Source organism: Anguilla rostrata, chromosome 14 (genome assembly GCF_018555375.3).
Source record: "Anguilla rostrata isolate EN2019 chromosome 14, ASM1855537v3, whole genome shotgun sequence".
NCBI lineage: Eukaryota > Metazoa > Chordata > Actinopteri > Anguilliformes > Anguillidae > Anguilla > Anguilla rostrata.
In genome coordinates, this window is record NC_057946.1 from 18,706,536 (window position 1) to 18,723,555 (window position 17,020).

General features: G+C 46.9%; 1 protein-coding gene across 4 annotated transcripts; it reads left to right on the top strand.

Moving 5' to 3' along the window:
• Nucleotides 1-1,256: 1,256 nt before the first annotated feature.
• slc27a4 (solute carrier family 27 member 4) lies at nt 1,257-16,033 on the top strand. Of its 4 annotated transcripts, none has more exons than XM_064309048.1 (13): nt 1,257-1,782; nt 4,164-4,325; nt 5,068-5,462; nt 6,847-7,005; nt 7,330-7,399; nt 7,502-7,593; nt 8,387-8,496; nt 8,602-8,811; nt 9,539-9,665; nt 10,191-10,328; nt 10,444-10,608; nt 11,659-11,805; nt 12,224-16,033. In XM_064309048.1, exons 1-13 carry the CDS (start codon nt 1,748-1,750, stop codon nt 12,379-12,381), a joined length of 1,968 nt encoding a protein of 655 aa, XP_064165118.1. In that variant the 5' UTR covers nt 1,257-1,747; the 3' UTR covers nt 12,382-16,033. The 4 variants fall into 4 exon arrangements, with proteins under 4 accessions (XP_064165118.1, XP_064165120.1, XP_064165122.1 ...); XM_064309050.1 differs by lacking the exon at nt 1,257-1,782 and adding an exon at nt 1,942-2,336; XM_064309052.1 differs by lacking the exon at nt 1,257-1,782 and adding an exon at nt 2,415-2,897.
• Nucleotides 16,034-17,020: the final 987 nt, after the last annotated feature.

Below are 17,020 nucleotides of genomic sequence, written 5' to 3' on the forward strand. Positions count from 1 at the left end.
TTCCTGCTGTAAATAATATTTAACATAATGTTTTGAAAAATAATTTGGTTCTACACACGTAGAACCTCTGGAGGATAAAGCTGTTTTAGAGTTAGTTGAAAGTTTATTTTCTTTAGGCCACATATGTCCTCTAACCCTAACCCTGTACAAACCATTGTAAAGCTGGCTGTAAATCATAAATATCTCAGATTCTTTTCTGCACACAAGAACTATCTAGGCAAATCTAAAACATAAATTACAACTGAAATAATGCAACAAAAAAACAGGAAATAGACTATCCCTTTTAATGACATTCTACAGTCATTTGTGAGGTTCAGAATTTATCCAGACTCAGATACAATCTTTTTCTGGTGGACTGCTTTCCTGAGCTTGAACCACATGTGCACGTTTGGTCCAGTGAATGTGAGGCTGACTTTTTTTGAGAACACTAACAGATTTTAAGTACAGATTCAATGCCACTGCTCATGCAAATTGGCTATGCTAACCATGAACCAGAATGCAAATTCTAAATATACATACAGATTACATTTATTAAAGCCCTAAAGGTAAAACCAAAAAATCATAGCCTAAAGCAATACATATTACTGACAGCATAAAGGTACAGAGTCTGCTTCTAAATATGTCATCTAAGTATGACTTGGGCCTCCTTGAGGGCTGTGGGTATGCAGGAGAGGCCATTTTTCATAAACCTGTAGTTTCTTGTCTGAGGGACATCAGAGGATGTGAAATGTCTCCAGAACAACAGAAAATGTTCCACAGTGGTTTTTCAGACATGGTCTCAGAATAAGTGTCTGGTTTTCAACTCCAAAAATACCACCAATTAACGTATTTTGAAATAACCATTGTTTCCTCTGACCACAAGACACCTCACAAATGTTAAGATGCAGGATCGACAAATGTGTTGCTTTTAAATATTTAATGTGTTGTGGATTCGATGTCCCGGAATTTTTGAAGACACTGTGGACCGGTTCAACTTATTCATGTATTTTTTTATTTCTACATTTAGACATCTCCTTACTTATGGGCATCATTGACCTTTACCCAGGAGTGTGCAAGTAGCTGTTGATTGTAAACCTGACGATTAAAGCTGTTAGTATAATGTTCACTCCTGTGTAAATGTACCTACTTGTACCGCGCTTTTCACATACAGTGTTTTCAAAGCGCTCCAAAAAAAACTTGGAGCAGCCAGGGCAATGTTAGTATCATCAGGCAAAGCAAGATGCTAGATATTGAGCTAAAACATACCGTGCTGAAATAGGTTATGTAAAACAATTAAGAATAAGATTACAATTATTAATTAAAGGTCTGACGTGCCTTTAAGAGGTTTAAAAATAGTAATTTATTCAAGAATAAAATACTGCATGTACTTCCCCATAAACTGACTTCTGCACAGGATAAGTCGTAGGACACTGCTGTATGAGTATAATCTATAAGATCTGCCGAATCCTGTGCTATAAAAATTGCTAACAGATTCAGCCACACAAACTTGCTCGCTAGTCATTGTCTTGTGTTTTCCTAATATTTGATTGGCTGGAAAATGGTGCGAGTTGAAATGTCGTTCACAATGACGTGTCTAGCTGAGGACTGCACGGCTGGCGCGGGAAATGAATAAATAAAGGTTTTCATTCTAACCCCCGCAAGTCTGATGTTAGTGGCATGACTGGAAGCAGATCTCCGCCCTTCTGCTGTACAAGCCCCGTAGGGTCACATCCCGCAGCGCAGCTGCAGTCCAGACAGGAGCAGACTGATGCCCACACAGTGTTTGTCTTTGCGCACCGTACTGTACGTTACACATCCATGTCGCTGGAAAATGCTGTACTATACTCAATTCAAAGGCAGTTTGTCGCTAGGGCCGCATTTCCTTGACAGTACAATTTCTCAACCTCAAGCCCCACCTCTATCGGATGAAATGAGAATCTACGGGTAATTTGATTGGTAGAGCCTGTGCCTGTCACTGCTTGCACTGTATACCGGTGAATGCAGAGGGGGCGGATGAGAAAGCCTAAGAAAATTATAAGGTCATTTGAATTACCGTAGTTAGCTAGCTGCCTAGATACGAAGCATCCGATAAAATGAATACTGAGATAAGAACAAGTGGATGAATTGAATGGGAGTGAAGTACAGACAGGCGCTGTACGAGTGTCATAGTAGAAGTAGAGCGGCTCATCGTTTGCTAGCTCGCTATCAGTGAGGACCGGGTGACAAACGCATGAAGTGGCTAACGTTAGCTGAACACCACAGCACAGGAAGGGTTTGCTAAGCCGATCAGGGCGGAATTGTGGAACAGTTTGTTGGTTCACTGCATCAAATTTAGGGATCTCTCTCGGGACCTTGAGGTATGTACCTAGGCGCCGGGAAAATGCTCACATTTGATAGTATCTGGCTATCTCGAAGTGGTCTGTTTCCGGCTCCTCCATTATGCTGCCGTTACGTTACAATGAGCTTTACTAGCGCAGACTTCCCTGACCGTCCTTTAACAACCTTGCCAATTTCTGATGCGCTTGGACCGGGAACGCGCGTTTGGTCTTTTTGTGTTCCATTTCTGTTTTTGCTATTTGTTCACTGGCAGGTACGCCAGTTTACTAACTCCAAGAATCGTGGTTCAGGAACGAGATTAACGAGGCAGACCGCCGTCTTCAAAATGAATTGGACGTTACGCCTGTGAATACAACAGCAGATTGGCATGCTGCTGGCCAGATTGTGCGTGCTGTTGCGCGCAGCTAGCTAGCATACGCATATAAACCTAGCTAGTTTACTATTGCTTTGGTTTCGCATTCTCAAAATGCACTAGTGTTAAATTACAGTTGTGGAAACAATGGAGAACTTACAATCAAGCTAACTACCTGGTAGTGATGGAGACTGTTGCCGTTACAAAAAATGTAAGGATACGCGTGCAGGTGCGTGAGCCTAATGGCTATGGCTACCTAGTCTCTTTCATCCAGTCACCTGGTCGCAGCGATGTACACATACATACACCTGCGTGATATATATATATATATATATATATATATATATATATTAGTTGATTTAAAGGATTATTTAAGAAATGAGAGTCGTTTCACTTTAGCTAGCTAGCGTTATTGTACGTACTGTACGTGCGCTATCATGGGGCGGCCGTTAAGTCGCATTAACAGCAGTGTTATCTACTGCCGTATGAGATGGCTAGCTTTTAGCTAGTGATTGTACCTAGCCAGCCCAGCATTACCAATATTTCCCAGTAGCAACGGTCTTCAGGCGTTGCGGGATTTCTCACTGCAGTCGTGGATGTAGGACGCCGCGCATCCGACGCGTGCCTTTATAATATCTTTTCTAGCATAAACCAGCCGTGTGACATTATGTTTAAGTAATGATAGCTAACGTTACCCAGATAGCTAGTGAATTATTTGTACTAGACAACATGTTATTTAATGTACCATAGCAACATGTACTGTAAAATAACGTGTACCACAATGGCCTAACAGAAATGGTAATGTGGATAATTGTTCACTTAACATGCCTGCTAGTAAATGTCGTTACAGTATATTTAGCTGACGGTACTAGTAAAAAGTCCTCTGGCTAACGTTAAATAGCAGCTGTATCTGGCTGCAGTAGATAACCAACACGCTAATTGCCTGTGTGGTTATTTATTTATTTATTTATTTATTTATTTAGACACCTTTAAAAAAAGATGTAACATTATGTTTAGAATTAGGGGGTGGTCATTTTTACCTGAAATGCACACTGTCCTGTCTATAGGCTTACAGTAGGACCATAAAGTTTATCTATTTATGATACGCTACAGTCAAACGGACAAAGGTTGTGTGTTCCTCTGGGCACGGCTACTTCCCTCAGCTGAATTGTTCATAATAAAATTGGCCTTGTGCGACGGGGCTGAACGCCTATGTGCTTAAATTTCCCCCTGTTAGTTCTGAGGTGCGTTTTGATTGTACCATTATAGTAAAACGTTGAAGTATGTCGCTGCTACCATTCTTTACCTGGGTACAGTGTTTGTGTACAGTGCAAAAGGCTACCTTGCTAAACTTCATTATACTATACATTCTTGAATATAAGGTATTTACCTTTTAGCGTTTAAACATGTTAGAAAATAACTTAAATAAAACCTGCACTTTATACAGAAGGAATAAGCTAAATGTGTTTAATTTCTTCATTTTCTTCTCTGTCAGGATGTTGCGACTGGCCTGCTGCACCGCCCTTCTCTTCCTGTGTAGGCTGATCTTAGGGCTGCCCTGGCTGCAGGTTGTCCCTAGTCTCCTCATTTTCTACCTGGGGTCTGGTGGCTGGAAGTTTGCACAAATCTTCATGAAGACTGTGGGAAGAGATCTGCAGTGAGTACTTAAATTTGCTGAGGGCTGTAAGAGGAGGGCCGGAGCTGGCACCTCCTCAGATTCCCCAAGCAGGTTTCTTTCAGAAGTTTTCAGTTGTAGTAATCTCCTAACCACGTGTTTTTGTCAAACAAGAATGTCTCCTAACTCCAGTAAGACAGGCTTGAGGCTGCCAGTAAGGGAGTGTAGTGAGCATGTCTTTGTTAACAGTAGTTACACGAGGAATGTGTGTCGACTGTGGTACACATTAGATATTAGTGGTGGTGTTTGAGAGGGTAGAACAAGTGGCCTTTGTGTCAAGTGGGACCTTGGAAGCACATATTACCCCAAGCCTGCTTAAGCACCCTGTTTTCTTATTAGCATTTATGGTGAAACTGGTGGGTGTGTGCAGTATGCCTAATGAGTCAGGCTCTTTAATGGCCTTCCCTTTGTAACTTACTGGTAGTGGACGCCATAAAGCTCACCTACTTGAGTTTGAAGCCATTTCTTTATCAAACCGTATTGACTGATTATTTTCATAGCTCATGCCTTTATCCATACGCTTTCAAGATGACATCTTGGACTTGCATATAACCTCTTTATATGGTTATATTTTTCCTGATATAGATTGATTGCTACCTTATTAAAGGGCCCAATAGTAGTGCTTCTACTCTCACATGACTCACAGGTTAAAATTGTTGAACAATGATCCACCTGCTTTCTAAACAATACTAGCTTGACTGCATGTTTCTTCTCACCTCCACAGTGCGGCAGGTGTGCTGCTCAAGGTGAAGCTGAATGTGAAGAAACACCTGCGTGAACGCAACACGATCCCCAAGATCTTCGCCAAGACAGTACAGCGCTATGGGGAGAAGACCGCCCTGATCTTTGAGGGCACGGGCGAGTCCTGGACCTTCCAGCAGCTGGACGCGTACTCGAATCGTGTGGCTAACGTCCTGCTGCAGCATGGCTTCCAGGAGGGCGATGTGGTGGCCCTCTTCATGGAGAACCGCTCCCAGTATGTGGGGATCTGGCTGGGCATGGCCAAGATCGGGGTGGAGGCTGCGCTCATCAATTTCAACCTGCGGCTGGAGGCCCTGGTGCACTGCGTTAATATTTCCGGTGCCAAGGCGGTGGTGTTTGGCAGCGAGCTAACTGATGGTGAGCATTATTATGTGAGAGATGAGCCAGTAACCAGGTAACAGGTATACACCTGAGGCAATAACAGAGAAGTGCAATAAGACAGTAGCGGAGATGGGATAGGAGCTGAAGTTGAAGGAAAAAAAATGTAGTAGCATTGTAATGGGCTGTCTGGCTAAACGGAGTACTCGTCCCCTGGGGGTAGCAGCTGAAGCTGGAACAAGTAGTAGCCATTTTAGACTATGGATACTCCAGTGTAATAGCATACTCAGTTTGATTAAGTGCAGGGGAGAGTGATGTACACCTGTACAATATATGTCTATGTTCTCTGCCTTTGTCAACAAGCCCTTGCTGTTAATAATAATGGGAATAATAATAATAATAACAACAACAAAGAAGAGAAGAAAAAGAATAGGCAATTTTTTGCTTTTCTTGCTTTTCCAAATGAAAGAACACAGCAACAATAATAAAAAAAGATTAAATGAATAATAAAAATAATAACAGGCATATAAAATCTACCTGGTCCAATTATCCTATGGTGCATGTTGATAAAAATGAAAATGTCTTCTTTAAATAAATATGCTACTTGGCTCCTTCAGCAGTTACATTGCGTTCAGCAGTCCTCCCCAGCGATCAGTAGGGTGATGTCAGAAGTGGAAGAATGCTTCTGATCCCCTGCCACTCGGGTCCCAGGGCGATCGCAGTCCCTTTGACACTGCCTCTGGTTTCATGTTTCCATTGTGTTCGCCACTGTGTCCCCTGCTGCAGGACTCAGGTGTTCATTAGCGTGTCACTATGGCATTTAAACAGACATTACCATTTAGCTTAGGGTGCCGTGGGTCGCCATCTCAAACGTAGGTGTTGTGGAGTACATTAGAGCCCAGAGAATCATGGTAGCTTTAAAAGATCAGAAAGGTGAAGTTAAAGTATTTTTTACTCTGTTGTTGTACTAACAGACACTTATCCCTAATCTCTTTCTTTATGAATCAGTCCCAGATCTTTCAACTTCAGTTATGCTATCCACACATTAGTGTAGGTGACAGACAGAAGGCCTTCAGCCATATCTCGATTTTTGCTTCTTGGATTAAAAATTAAATTAAATCTTAGGCAAAATTGTGGTCTCTAAGTAACATTGCTGGCTTTGTATAATCATCTGTTGTAAAGATCATCATTAGTGTGTCTGGAAGGCCTTTTGTCATTTTAAGAAATGTGTTTAATAAAATAATAACGATTCAACAATAGAGTAGGTAATGCTGTAAAATAGAGATGGTACTATTTTTAATACCATCTGTCTCTGTCACTTTGTGCGGTGAGATCAGCACCTCTCCCGTCTTGCACCTGCAGATGAGCTGCAGTTTGTGCTGTGCTTCTCCGTAGACTGAGCTCTGGCCTCGTTCTCTCCTAGCCCTGCGTGAAGTACACAGCTCCATGGGGAGGTCTGTGAAGCTCTTCTGTTCCGGGGACTGTGACCCCAAACGGGTCCCGGAGGGGACGGGGAGCCTGGACCTGCTGCTGGAGGCCGCACCCACACTCCAGCCCTCCCAGCCGCAGCGCTGCTTCACAGGTCAGCCGGGTGACCCGGGGCAGCCTGCCGTGTGTCACTCCTGCCCCAGCTGCAGCTTTAACACCGCTGTTCACTTCCCTTTAAAACATGCAGTGTGATAACATATTCTGATGTAGTGTGTTTTTGTCATAGCATAACTATCTTTAGAGTTGATACTTAGATTTACGCAAGTCTCCCTGAATAATGGAGCCTTTAAAAAAACAAATATATGTGTATAAAAAATATATATATATATATATCTTTCTTCAGTAAGAACTATTAGCATAAGACGGGTAGATTTTTGTGCTTTATTAAGTAATGTTTTTCCAATCGCCCATTCCACAGACAGGCTCTTTTACATCTACACTTCGGGGACCACGGGCATGCCCAAAGCTGCCATTGTCGTGCACAGCAGGTGAGCGAGTGGGGCATTTGCGTCTGACGGGGCTGTGTTCGTGTGGAAGCGTGCGGGTCTCCCGCTCTCCTCCCGCTCATCCGCCGTGTCTGGCTGTGTTAGGTACTACCGCATGGCCGCCTTGGTGTACTACGGCTTCAGAATGCGATCCGACGACGTGCTGTACGACTGCCTGCCGCTCTACCACTCTGCAGGTAACTCGGCCCGTGTTGAGTAGTCCCAGAGGGAGGACGCCGGGCGTGTAATGTACCATCTGTGTCTCTCCGGCTACGTTCACGCTGCATCTCCGGGCCTGACAGCCCTAATAACTCGCCACACTCACTGCTGTCGTGTGCCTGTTCCCGTGCGCCTTTGAGAGGAGTGCAAGCGGTTGCTGTCTTTATGGAGGAGGGCTCCTTTTATGAACGAGTAACCGTATTTACTGTATTCCTTGAGGTTGTCGCGTAGCAACGCAGCCTGAAAGGAGAGTCCTAATAGCATTACGCTCTAAACAATTACAAAGGGCTGCAGTGGGACGTTTTTTTGTTCCAGGACAATGTACAAATTCATTTAGTCTTTCCTGCTTCATTTGTGATTAGTGTGTTCCCGGTGGATCACTCAGTCTGCGTGGTGCACGGGCGCATCAGGCGGCCCGCCGCTGGCTGCACTCTTTACTGTGCAGCTTCCACCAGCAGCCAGCTACAGCTACAGTTGCTGTTCATACACCCACGCCCAACTGAATTTAAACATGATTAAACAAGTGGATTTGCTACCTGCTTGAAGTGGGCTTAGCTAGTGAGGCTGTTTCTTCCTTTTAGAATCGTACCTTGTGCAGAATTTACTGTATAAAGTCGGACTTGCGCTTTATTTCCAGAAAAGCTTAGCAGCTATTTATTTGGTTTTCCTTTGTCGTTTGGTTGAGGAGTATCTGTGCGTGTGTGTGTGTGTGTGCACGTGTGTGTGCATGTGTACCCCTGAGCGCTCATTGCATGTGTGTTCTTCTCTCAGGTAACATTGTGGGGGTGGGGCAGTGCCTCATCCACGGCATGACTGTTGTCATAAAGAAGAAGTTCTCCGCCTCCCGTTTCTGGGACGACTGTGTTAAGTACAACTGCACGGTGAGTGTGTTCAGCAGCTGGGGTGTAGGCCTGTGGAGGATGTGAGCAGCGGGGGGCTGCAGTGCTGGGGGTGCAGCTGACGGTCCGGTCCTCTGTGCGCTCCAGATCGTGCAGTACATCGGGGAGATCTGCCGGTACCTGCTGAACCAGCCGGTTCGGGACACGGAGCGGCAGCACCGGGTGCGAATGGCGCTGGGGAACGGGCTGCGCCAGTCCATCTGGGAGGAGTTCACCTCCCGCTTCCACGTGTCTCAGATCGCAGAGTTCTACGGGGCCACCGAGTGCAACTGCAGCTTGGGCAACTTCGACAACAAGGTGAGCGTTCCTCAGAGTCGGCATGGTAACAGCGATGAAGCCAATGGCAGATTAACTTTACGTTTCCCATAACGCACATAAAGTTCATGAAAGTGATAAAGTGGATAATAAAGGGTGTTTTATGACCATTGGACAATAATGACTTTTGTTGGGTATGGATAGTGGGGTTGTATTGGATGGCACCCTCTAAGGAATGTTGAGCTCTTTCCTAAGTGATGCAGAAATCAAATACTGATTAGCATTTTCTCGACTACGTTCATTATGTTTCCCTCAGCATTGACAGTGGCCTAAATTTGTTTATTGATTTGAAAGGTTTGTAAGTCAATAAACAAACATTTGCAAAAAATTGTATATTGTTTGACAATAATCTATGTTTAAATGTATCTGTCCCTATCAAATAAACATTAAAATAAATAAATAAAGAATGAACGTGCATTCCTATGTAATATCTTTAAAATATGTATATAATATATCTATAAAATATATTTCCCTTTGGCCAGGTGAGTGCAATACTCAAGGTTTCACCCTTAATGCATATCTCCACATTCTAAATGGGTGAAATGTCAGGTGATTTTAATGTTATTGTTGCACTGCCCAAGTGGTGACCAATAGCCTGTGATTTAATCTGCTGATTACTTGATTACTTGGTTCACAAACCCATTTTAACACACAGAGTGAAATGTAGTGGGCGTTTTGTGATTGTGGGATGGGCTGACTGTTATTCCAGATGGGCGCTTGTGGCTTCAACAGCCAGATCCTCCCCTTCATTTACCCCATCCGGCTGGTGCGGGTGGACGAGGAGACCATGGAGCTGGTCCGGGATGCTGATGGGGTTTGCATCCCCTGCAAGCCAGGTGAGCCTCCTCCCCACTGCCCTCAGTCCACACAACCCCCCTTCCCAAAACTCTGACCCTGCCCTATCTGCAGGTGAGCCTCCTCCCCACTGTCCTCAGTCCCAACACCCCCACCTCCCCAAAATTCTGACCCTGCCCTATCTGCAGACTCCGCCCTAGCCACACTCCTCATCCATCTGCCCTCCCAGTCCCACACAACCCCCCTTCCCAAAACTCTGACCCTGCCCTATCTGCAGGTGAGCCTCCTCCCCACTGTCCTCACGTCCACACACCCCCCATCCCAAAACTCTGACCCTGCCCTATCTGCAGGTGAGCCTCCTCCCCACTGCCCTCAGTCCACACAACCCCCCTTCCCAAAACTCTGACCCTGCCCTATCTGCAGGTGAGCCTCCTCCCCACTGTCCTCAGTCCACACTCCCCATCCCAAAATGCTAACCCTGACCTATCTACTGGTAAGCCTCCTCTCCACTGCCCTCAGTCCACACACCCCCCCTCCCCAAAATTCTGACCCTGCCCTATCTACAGGTGAGCCGGGGCAATTGGTGGGCCGAATCATCCAGAGCGACCCTCTGCGCCGGTTCGATGGCTACGTCAACCAATCAGCCACCACCAAGAAGGTCGCCTCCAGCGTCTTCAAGAAGGGCGACAGCGCCTACCTGTCAGGTGAGTGGAGAGTCTGGTCTGTGAGGGCCGTCCATGGCACCCCTCCCTGCTGGGTCATAATGGTGAAGCCAAAGGAAAGTGGGTGGATCCCCAGATTACCGGTCCGTCTCCACAGGCGACGTGCTGATCATGGATGAGTGCGGCTACATGTACTTCAAGGACCGGACCGGCGACACTTTCCGCTGGAAGGGAGAGAACGTGTCCACCACAGAGGTGGAGGGCACGCTCAGCCGCATCCTGGAAATGAAGGACGTGGTGGTGTACGGAGTGGAGGTGCCAGGTAGGCGTGAAGCCCCCCCCCTCCCCCCCCCCGTTTCGCACATCACCCCTACGCAGTCACAGAGAACTGACACCTGTGCTCATTAACACTGGAAAATGAATCAGCCATTGTGTTTTTCCTCTTAACAAAGCGCTTGAGATGAGTCACTATACGGTAGGTCTTGCTGGGTCCGGCTTTAAGACGTCATCATTCTGTGAGGTCGTCAACATCAGTGGAAATGTTTCACTGGCTGCACATCTTATGAATTTTGATGACTAATGGCCACCTGCAGAATACATCCAATGCATCATTTTCCTCAGGCCTCAGTTTCAAGTGGCAACCAAATTTGTATAGGATTGGGGTTCGGAAAACAGTAAGTGTTAGGGATGAGGCAAAATTAGCATTATGTTTAGGAGCTTGGGACAGGGTTAGGGCAAGGGGTGGTCGTCTGTGATTTTGGATGATCCAAATCTTTTCACTGGAGGGATGTACCATGATAGGCTCATATATTTAGACATTTTTTTGTGAAATACATTTTTCAAAATTAATGATTTCAAACACACATTTCAGTTGTTTTTCACCTATTTATTTCGCCAATTTTAATTACTTCTATTAGTAGAATTAGGTTTTGGGGCTTGCATTAGGGTTAGGAAAATGGTAAGTGTTTGAGTTGAGGCCAGATTCGATTATGTTTAGGAACTTGGGAAAGGTGTATGACAAGGGGTAGTCTTTGATTTTGGATGACCCATTATTACTGTATCACTTCTGAGATTAACACTATAGGATAATATTTTTTACATTTTTTCAATGAAATGCATTTTTCAAAATAAATTACTTCAAATGCAATTCTTTTGTATTTTGTATTGAATTTATGATATTTCAGTAGTTTTAAAATCCAGTATTTACCAGTATTTATTTATTGACTACTTCTTGGTCTAGAATTCGGTTTTAAGTGGATGGTGTAGCTTCTCGTGCTCGTTGCTAGTTTGGGCTGCAGTGAGCTGGAATGGACAGGGTGTTGGGCAGTTTTTGGGTTTACCCCTCAGTCGCTGATGTTTTTGGGTCACCCAGGAGCTGAGGGGAAGGCGGGCATGGCTGCCATTGCTGACCCCGCTCAGGCAACGGACCTGGAGAAGTTCGGAAGGGACTTGGAGAAGGCGCTACCCCCCTACGCCCGGCCCGTCTTCCTTCGCTTCCTACCGGAGGTCAACAAGACTGGTGAGCCAGAGCCCAAGACCCCGGAGTACGGGTCCTGATGAGGCCTTTCTCACAGGATGGGCCCTGCACGTTCCACCTGGTCACTACACTGACCAGCGCTCGCCTCTCTGATCCTAAACGCCTCTCTGCTTCTCTGTCTCTCTCCTTCCCTCTCCCTCTCACTCATTCCCTCTCCCTCTCTGTCTCTCTCTCCCCCTCTCTCACTCTATCTCTCTCCTTCTCTCTCACTCTCTCGCTCCCTCTCCCCCCTTCTCTCTCTCTCTCTCCTCTCTGCTCTCTCTCTCTCTCCCTCCCTCCCTCTCTCTCTTGCTCTCTCTCTCTCTCTCTCTCTCTCTCCCTCCCTCTCTCTCTTGCTCTCTCTCCCTCTCTCTCTCCCTCCCTCTCTCTCTTGCTCTCTCTGTCTCTCTCTCTCTCCCAGGGACCTACAAGTTCCAGAAGACAGAGATGCGGCGGGAGGGCTTCGACCCTCGCCTGGTGTCTGACAGACTTTACTTCCTGGACCCGAGCAGGGGGCAGTATGTGAAGCTGGACCAGGAGCTGCACTCTAACATCCTCTCTGGGAAGCAGAAACTGTGACCCCCGAGAGCGCCCCCCAACCCCGCCCTCCCCGCCCCGCCCCACCCCGCTCCTCTCCGCCCCACCCAACCCAGGCCCCGCCCCTCGTTACCTCAGTGCCCACAGTGAGGAGCAGCAGGGTCGCCCGGGTAACCGTCAGAACTGAAACTCATCCCATTCTGCGCCCGGAGGGGCTCTGTGGGCCGAAGTCGGCCGTGACTGCAGGAGGGCAGGATGTACGGAGACGGGCAGGGGCCAGGGGTGACAGGAACCCCCACAGCGCACTGAGACCCATCCCGCCAAACCTGCAGAACGTGCAGCCGGCAGCGGCTGATGCCGCGTGAGCAGCGGCTGGTGCCCGCGTCCCCCAGGGCCCGGGCTGCCTCTGCCAGCGCTGCGGGCACAGCTCTGATGTGTGAGCAGAGGGGTGACCGAGCCTGCGGAGGGGCTCAGTGCTCCCAGTGCAATAATCCAGCGATCTCAGTCCTCTGAATCAGTGCAGAGCGTCTGGGTGGGTTGCTCTCAGACAATGAAATACATGTCTGATTTAGCATATTTTAGCTTGTAAAATATCATGAGTGTGAAATGCACAGGATACAGGAGTGAGGTGCACTCACAGCTGGGCTGTAGGCTAGGGGTGCGTGTTGACCCTGTGAGCGGCTGTAGCAGGACGAGGCTGGAGGAGGCAGCCCCTGACGCGGGGCGGGGCGGGGCGGGGTGGGCGGGGGCTGGAGGAGGCAGTCCCTGACACGGGCGGGGCGGGCGGGGCGGGGTGGGCGGGGGCTGGAGGAGGCAGCCCCTGACGGCGGGCGGGGCAGGGCGGGGCGGGGCGGGGGGCGCGTACCACACGTTCTGCAGGTTTGGCCGGACGGGCTGGCTTCGCTCCAGCAGGCTGTCAGTGGTGATGTGGGAAGTGGGGGCTCTGGTCCCTCCCCTCCGTGCCGCCAGCAGCCCCACCATCCAAAGACTGTCCGGGAAGAGCTCATAGCCCGAAGACAACGGGAAAAGGGAAGATACTCTCTTTTTTAAATGTATTTTTAGTTTTTAATCTTTTCTTTTTTTTTTTGGCGCCATGAATGATCAAAACAAACAGAGCACTGTGCCTTACTGTGAGTCTACTGCCCCCACATGGAGGACTGGTGCACTGTCCCGTGTGTCCTGCTGTCTCTCGTCATCCTGTCCCCCCCCGTCCCCCGTCCGCAGCTCTCCCCCTGTTTTACCCTGTGTCTCGTCGTGCCCTGTTGTCACCCGGCTTGGTCCTCTGTCCTGTGAACATGCTCCTGCGCACCCCGCCTCCTCTGGTCTCTCTGTACCCCAGCCTCCCTGTGTAGAGCTTGCTTCTGGTCTCCAGCTGTTCCATCATGCCAGTTTACTCACAGTGCGCCTGGTCTCGCAGGGATCCTCTGCAAATTCCCAGAGCGACGGTGGCATCGTCCTTTCTGTCGAAATAACGAGATCAATCAGACACCAGACAAATATCTGTCGTTTTTATTGGTAACCGTGTGAATCGGAGGGTTCAGTTACTCTCAGACTCACGTTGAGGCCAGTATGCACAAGTGGATTGTGTCGTGTAAAAGCTTTCACTCGTGTCTGCCTACATTGAGATCTTTACTCTCAAGATGGTCTGCACGCAAGGAAGGGCAGTAGCAACAAAGGAGGCCAGACGGGAATCCTGATAGCAGTAGTCTGTAATTTGAAGGGAGAGTAAGGCTTTTAGTTCTTGCAGATCTTATCAGCACATTGAGGTAAGGGGCCCCAAGGGAATAGGGGAAGAAATGGTTCTGGATAAACAGTCCAGTCTCTCTGTCTGTCTGTCTGTCTGTATATGTTGTGATTTTGGGTGGGTGTCCTGCAGCTGTCCCAGCTGTCTCCTGTCCTCCCTCCCCACCCCCAACCCCCCCCCCCCCCAACACCCACCCCTCGTATGCTTGGGCACTTTCAGCTGAGTTTTGTTTTTTTATATTTTAAATTATTGTTAATTTTTTAAATTATTACTCTGTTTAACTGTGCATTACCTGTTATATGGTATAATGCTGGATTGATTTCTGTACTGAAGTGCAGAATATGAAGGGAGAAGGGGACTCCGCCCAGTCGCCCCATGTAAGGGGCGCATGAAGGCCACTCGTTCATTCTCACTGAGGAAGTGTAAGCCAAATGTCCCTCTAATGTCTGTGGCACCATCGCACTCCCCGAGCTTCATCAAACGCAGCTGGAATATTCCTGAGCTAGGCCTGAAGCCTGCACCCTGCAACGCTTCTGCAGCGAAGCATTTCCTGCATGAACATTTTGAACAACTGGAGAGGTTCTTATGGCGCTACCGTAAACATGAGACACCAGGTCGCCATTTCCCTGGAAACCAGGGTCTTGTACCACCTGAATTCATGTGTGAATGCCGGTTCAACTTCATTAGATTCTTTATGTGAAAAGAATGATTAGCCATGAATAACTTTAAAAGCAGTCAGGATAGTACAGGCCTCAGCAGATTAGCCACACAGGAGTCAGTTCCCACCATGACAGGAGAAGCTTGCGAGAGGTTGGAAATGGGTTTTTTTTCCTTGGCTTTAATGTTTGCTAAATGGTAATGTGCATCAGCAGTAACTTGGCCTGGAACCGCCTCTGGGAGCTGCAGTGTTGTTTGCTGCCTATTGTAAAGCTGACACAACATATAAGTGGGTATTTGGGATTAGGACTGCATTCGCAGGCTGGGTGCCAGAGGTCATTTCACAGAGAGATTAATGGGAGAAGTCCAGCGTTCGCCATTTAGGGCTACGTTTGATGTGCTCTGGATTCAGCTTCCCATAATGCCTTTGGGGAAATGTTTGATGGCACTTTGCCATTTTAATGCAGACCAGATCTGAACCCCTCAAGGGTGCAGCAGCAAGCACAGGGTGTAGTTTGCCAGTCTAGCCTGAGGGTGGTGCTGTTTCATTTGACCCACCGTCTCGGGGTTGTTCGACAGCTGGTGAAGCCTCAGTCTCCTGGATTGCATTTTTTAATCAATGAATGTTAAAATTATACAGAAATCAAATGTGTGGAGATGCCAGCACATTGCATCACAGTATCATGAAAAATTAATAAAATACACAGCATAATAATATCAAACGAGGCAACCACTGATTTCTACCCTGATATCAACACAGTTTTTGTTATCAGATTTGAAGATCCAGAAGTAATTGGCATGGAACAAAGGTACAAGTTTACGTGTAAATGAGCAATGTTTGCTTTTCTGCTGTGCATAGCATTTACCCCGTCCAGCCAATCAGAAACGTGTGGGGCAAAACCATCCCCAATGCTGGAAGTTGATAAGATGCAGCTGATGAAGGCGATTGGTTAAAATGGCGACACACCACTGTGTGGCCTCTGGAACTCCCCGTCTCTCGTCCAATCTCAAATCCCTTCTCACAATGCTATTCATAAAAATGCACCTTTTTTTTGTCTTTTTTTGTCTTTTCTGTTTTTGGTACTCAGGAAAAACATATGCAGTGACACAAGGCTAGCGTGTGTGTTTCTGAGTGTACAGTAGAGGGTCAGGCTGTCGCGTGTACAGACTTTAGGGGAGATGTGTGAGGTGTGCTGTGCCACACTGACATCCTCTCATCAATAGCTGTAAATCCTGCTCTACAAAACAACATGGCATCTGAAAATCAGCATCAATAAAACAGAAACAAGCTTTGTTTGTGTTGATGATGTCCTGAGATGGAGAGGAGGGGCTGATGTTTTTCTCTGAAATGCGGCAGTCACTTTATGGTTTGTGATTTTGTGATGTGATGTCACTGAAAACATGCCAGGCTGACCCAACCCACATGCTACTACTGATTCTTGGTAACTCCAGTCAGCTTTCCCAGGGCATACACATTTGCACATCCAAATGTTTTTTTATTGTACTCTAATCTGTGTTATTTTAGCAATTAACCATTTGCAGACCCCCACAGGATCAGAAGTTCTCATGAAACAATCACAGACTCATTTATTTTAACCACTACGGCTACAGCTTTGCATATCCCTTTGCTGAGATTTTCATTTTGGGTGTGTAAAAAAAATACTACCGTTAAGATTAGCTCTGAAAAACTTCACATTAATCTAATTCTTACTGACATCTAGCATTTACACTGAAAAGTCATTTGTGGTTTTAGCATAGCTGATTATAAAATGATCCTGCAGTTGGTAGAAGTTATTTAAATTGCAACGACAGGCCAGATTACTTTGTTTATGATGCACTTCTGCACACCGCTTCATGTTGAGTGTGAGTATTTGTAGGAATGTACTCCAGTTTGTATGATCTTATTTACGGAATGGGGTGAAGCCCAGTGAATGTATTCATTGGTCAGCCTGTTTCTTTTCTGTGTGAATGCTGGTCTCCAGCTAGACGTCCTACACAAGCGCAGTGCTTGACTGCAGTGGCCGCAGTGCTTTCCACTGATTGACTGTTAGAGAGAGACAGTTAGAACCACTTTGGAAAGAACCCAAACTCTCCCCCTGTGAGTCTGAAATAGAGCCTGTCTGCAGCTGCTCTTGCACTCCTAAGCAAATTCGCAAATGCGGTGAAGATCGCAGGCACAAAGGCTGAGCCTGTGGGCCTGGTGTCAGTTGTCAGTTTTCATCTGTCCTGTTAAAATTCTTGATGTCCTAAGGCAAGAGTGCATGTTTGAAATGGGATTTA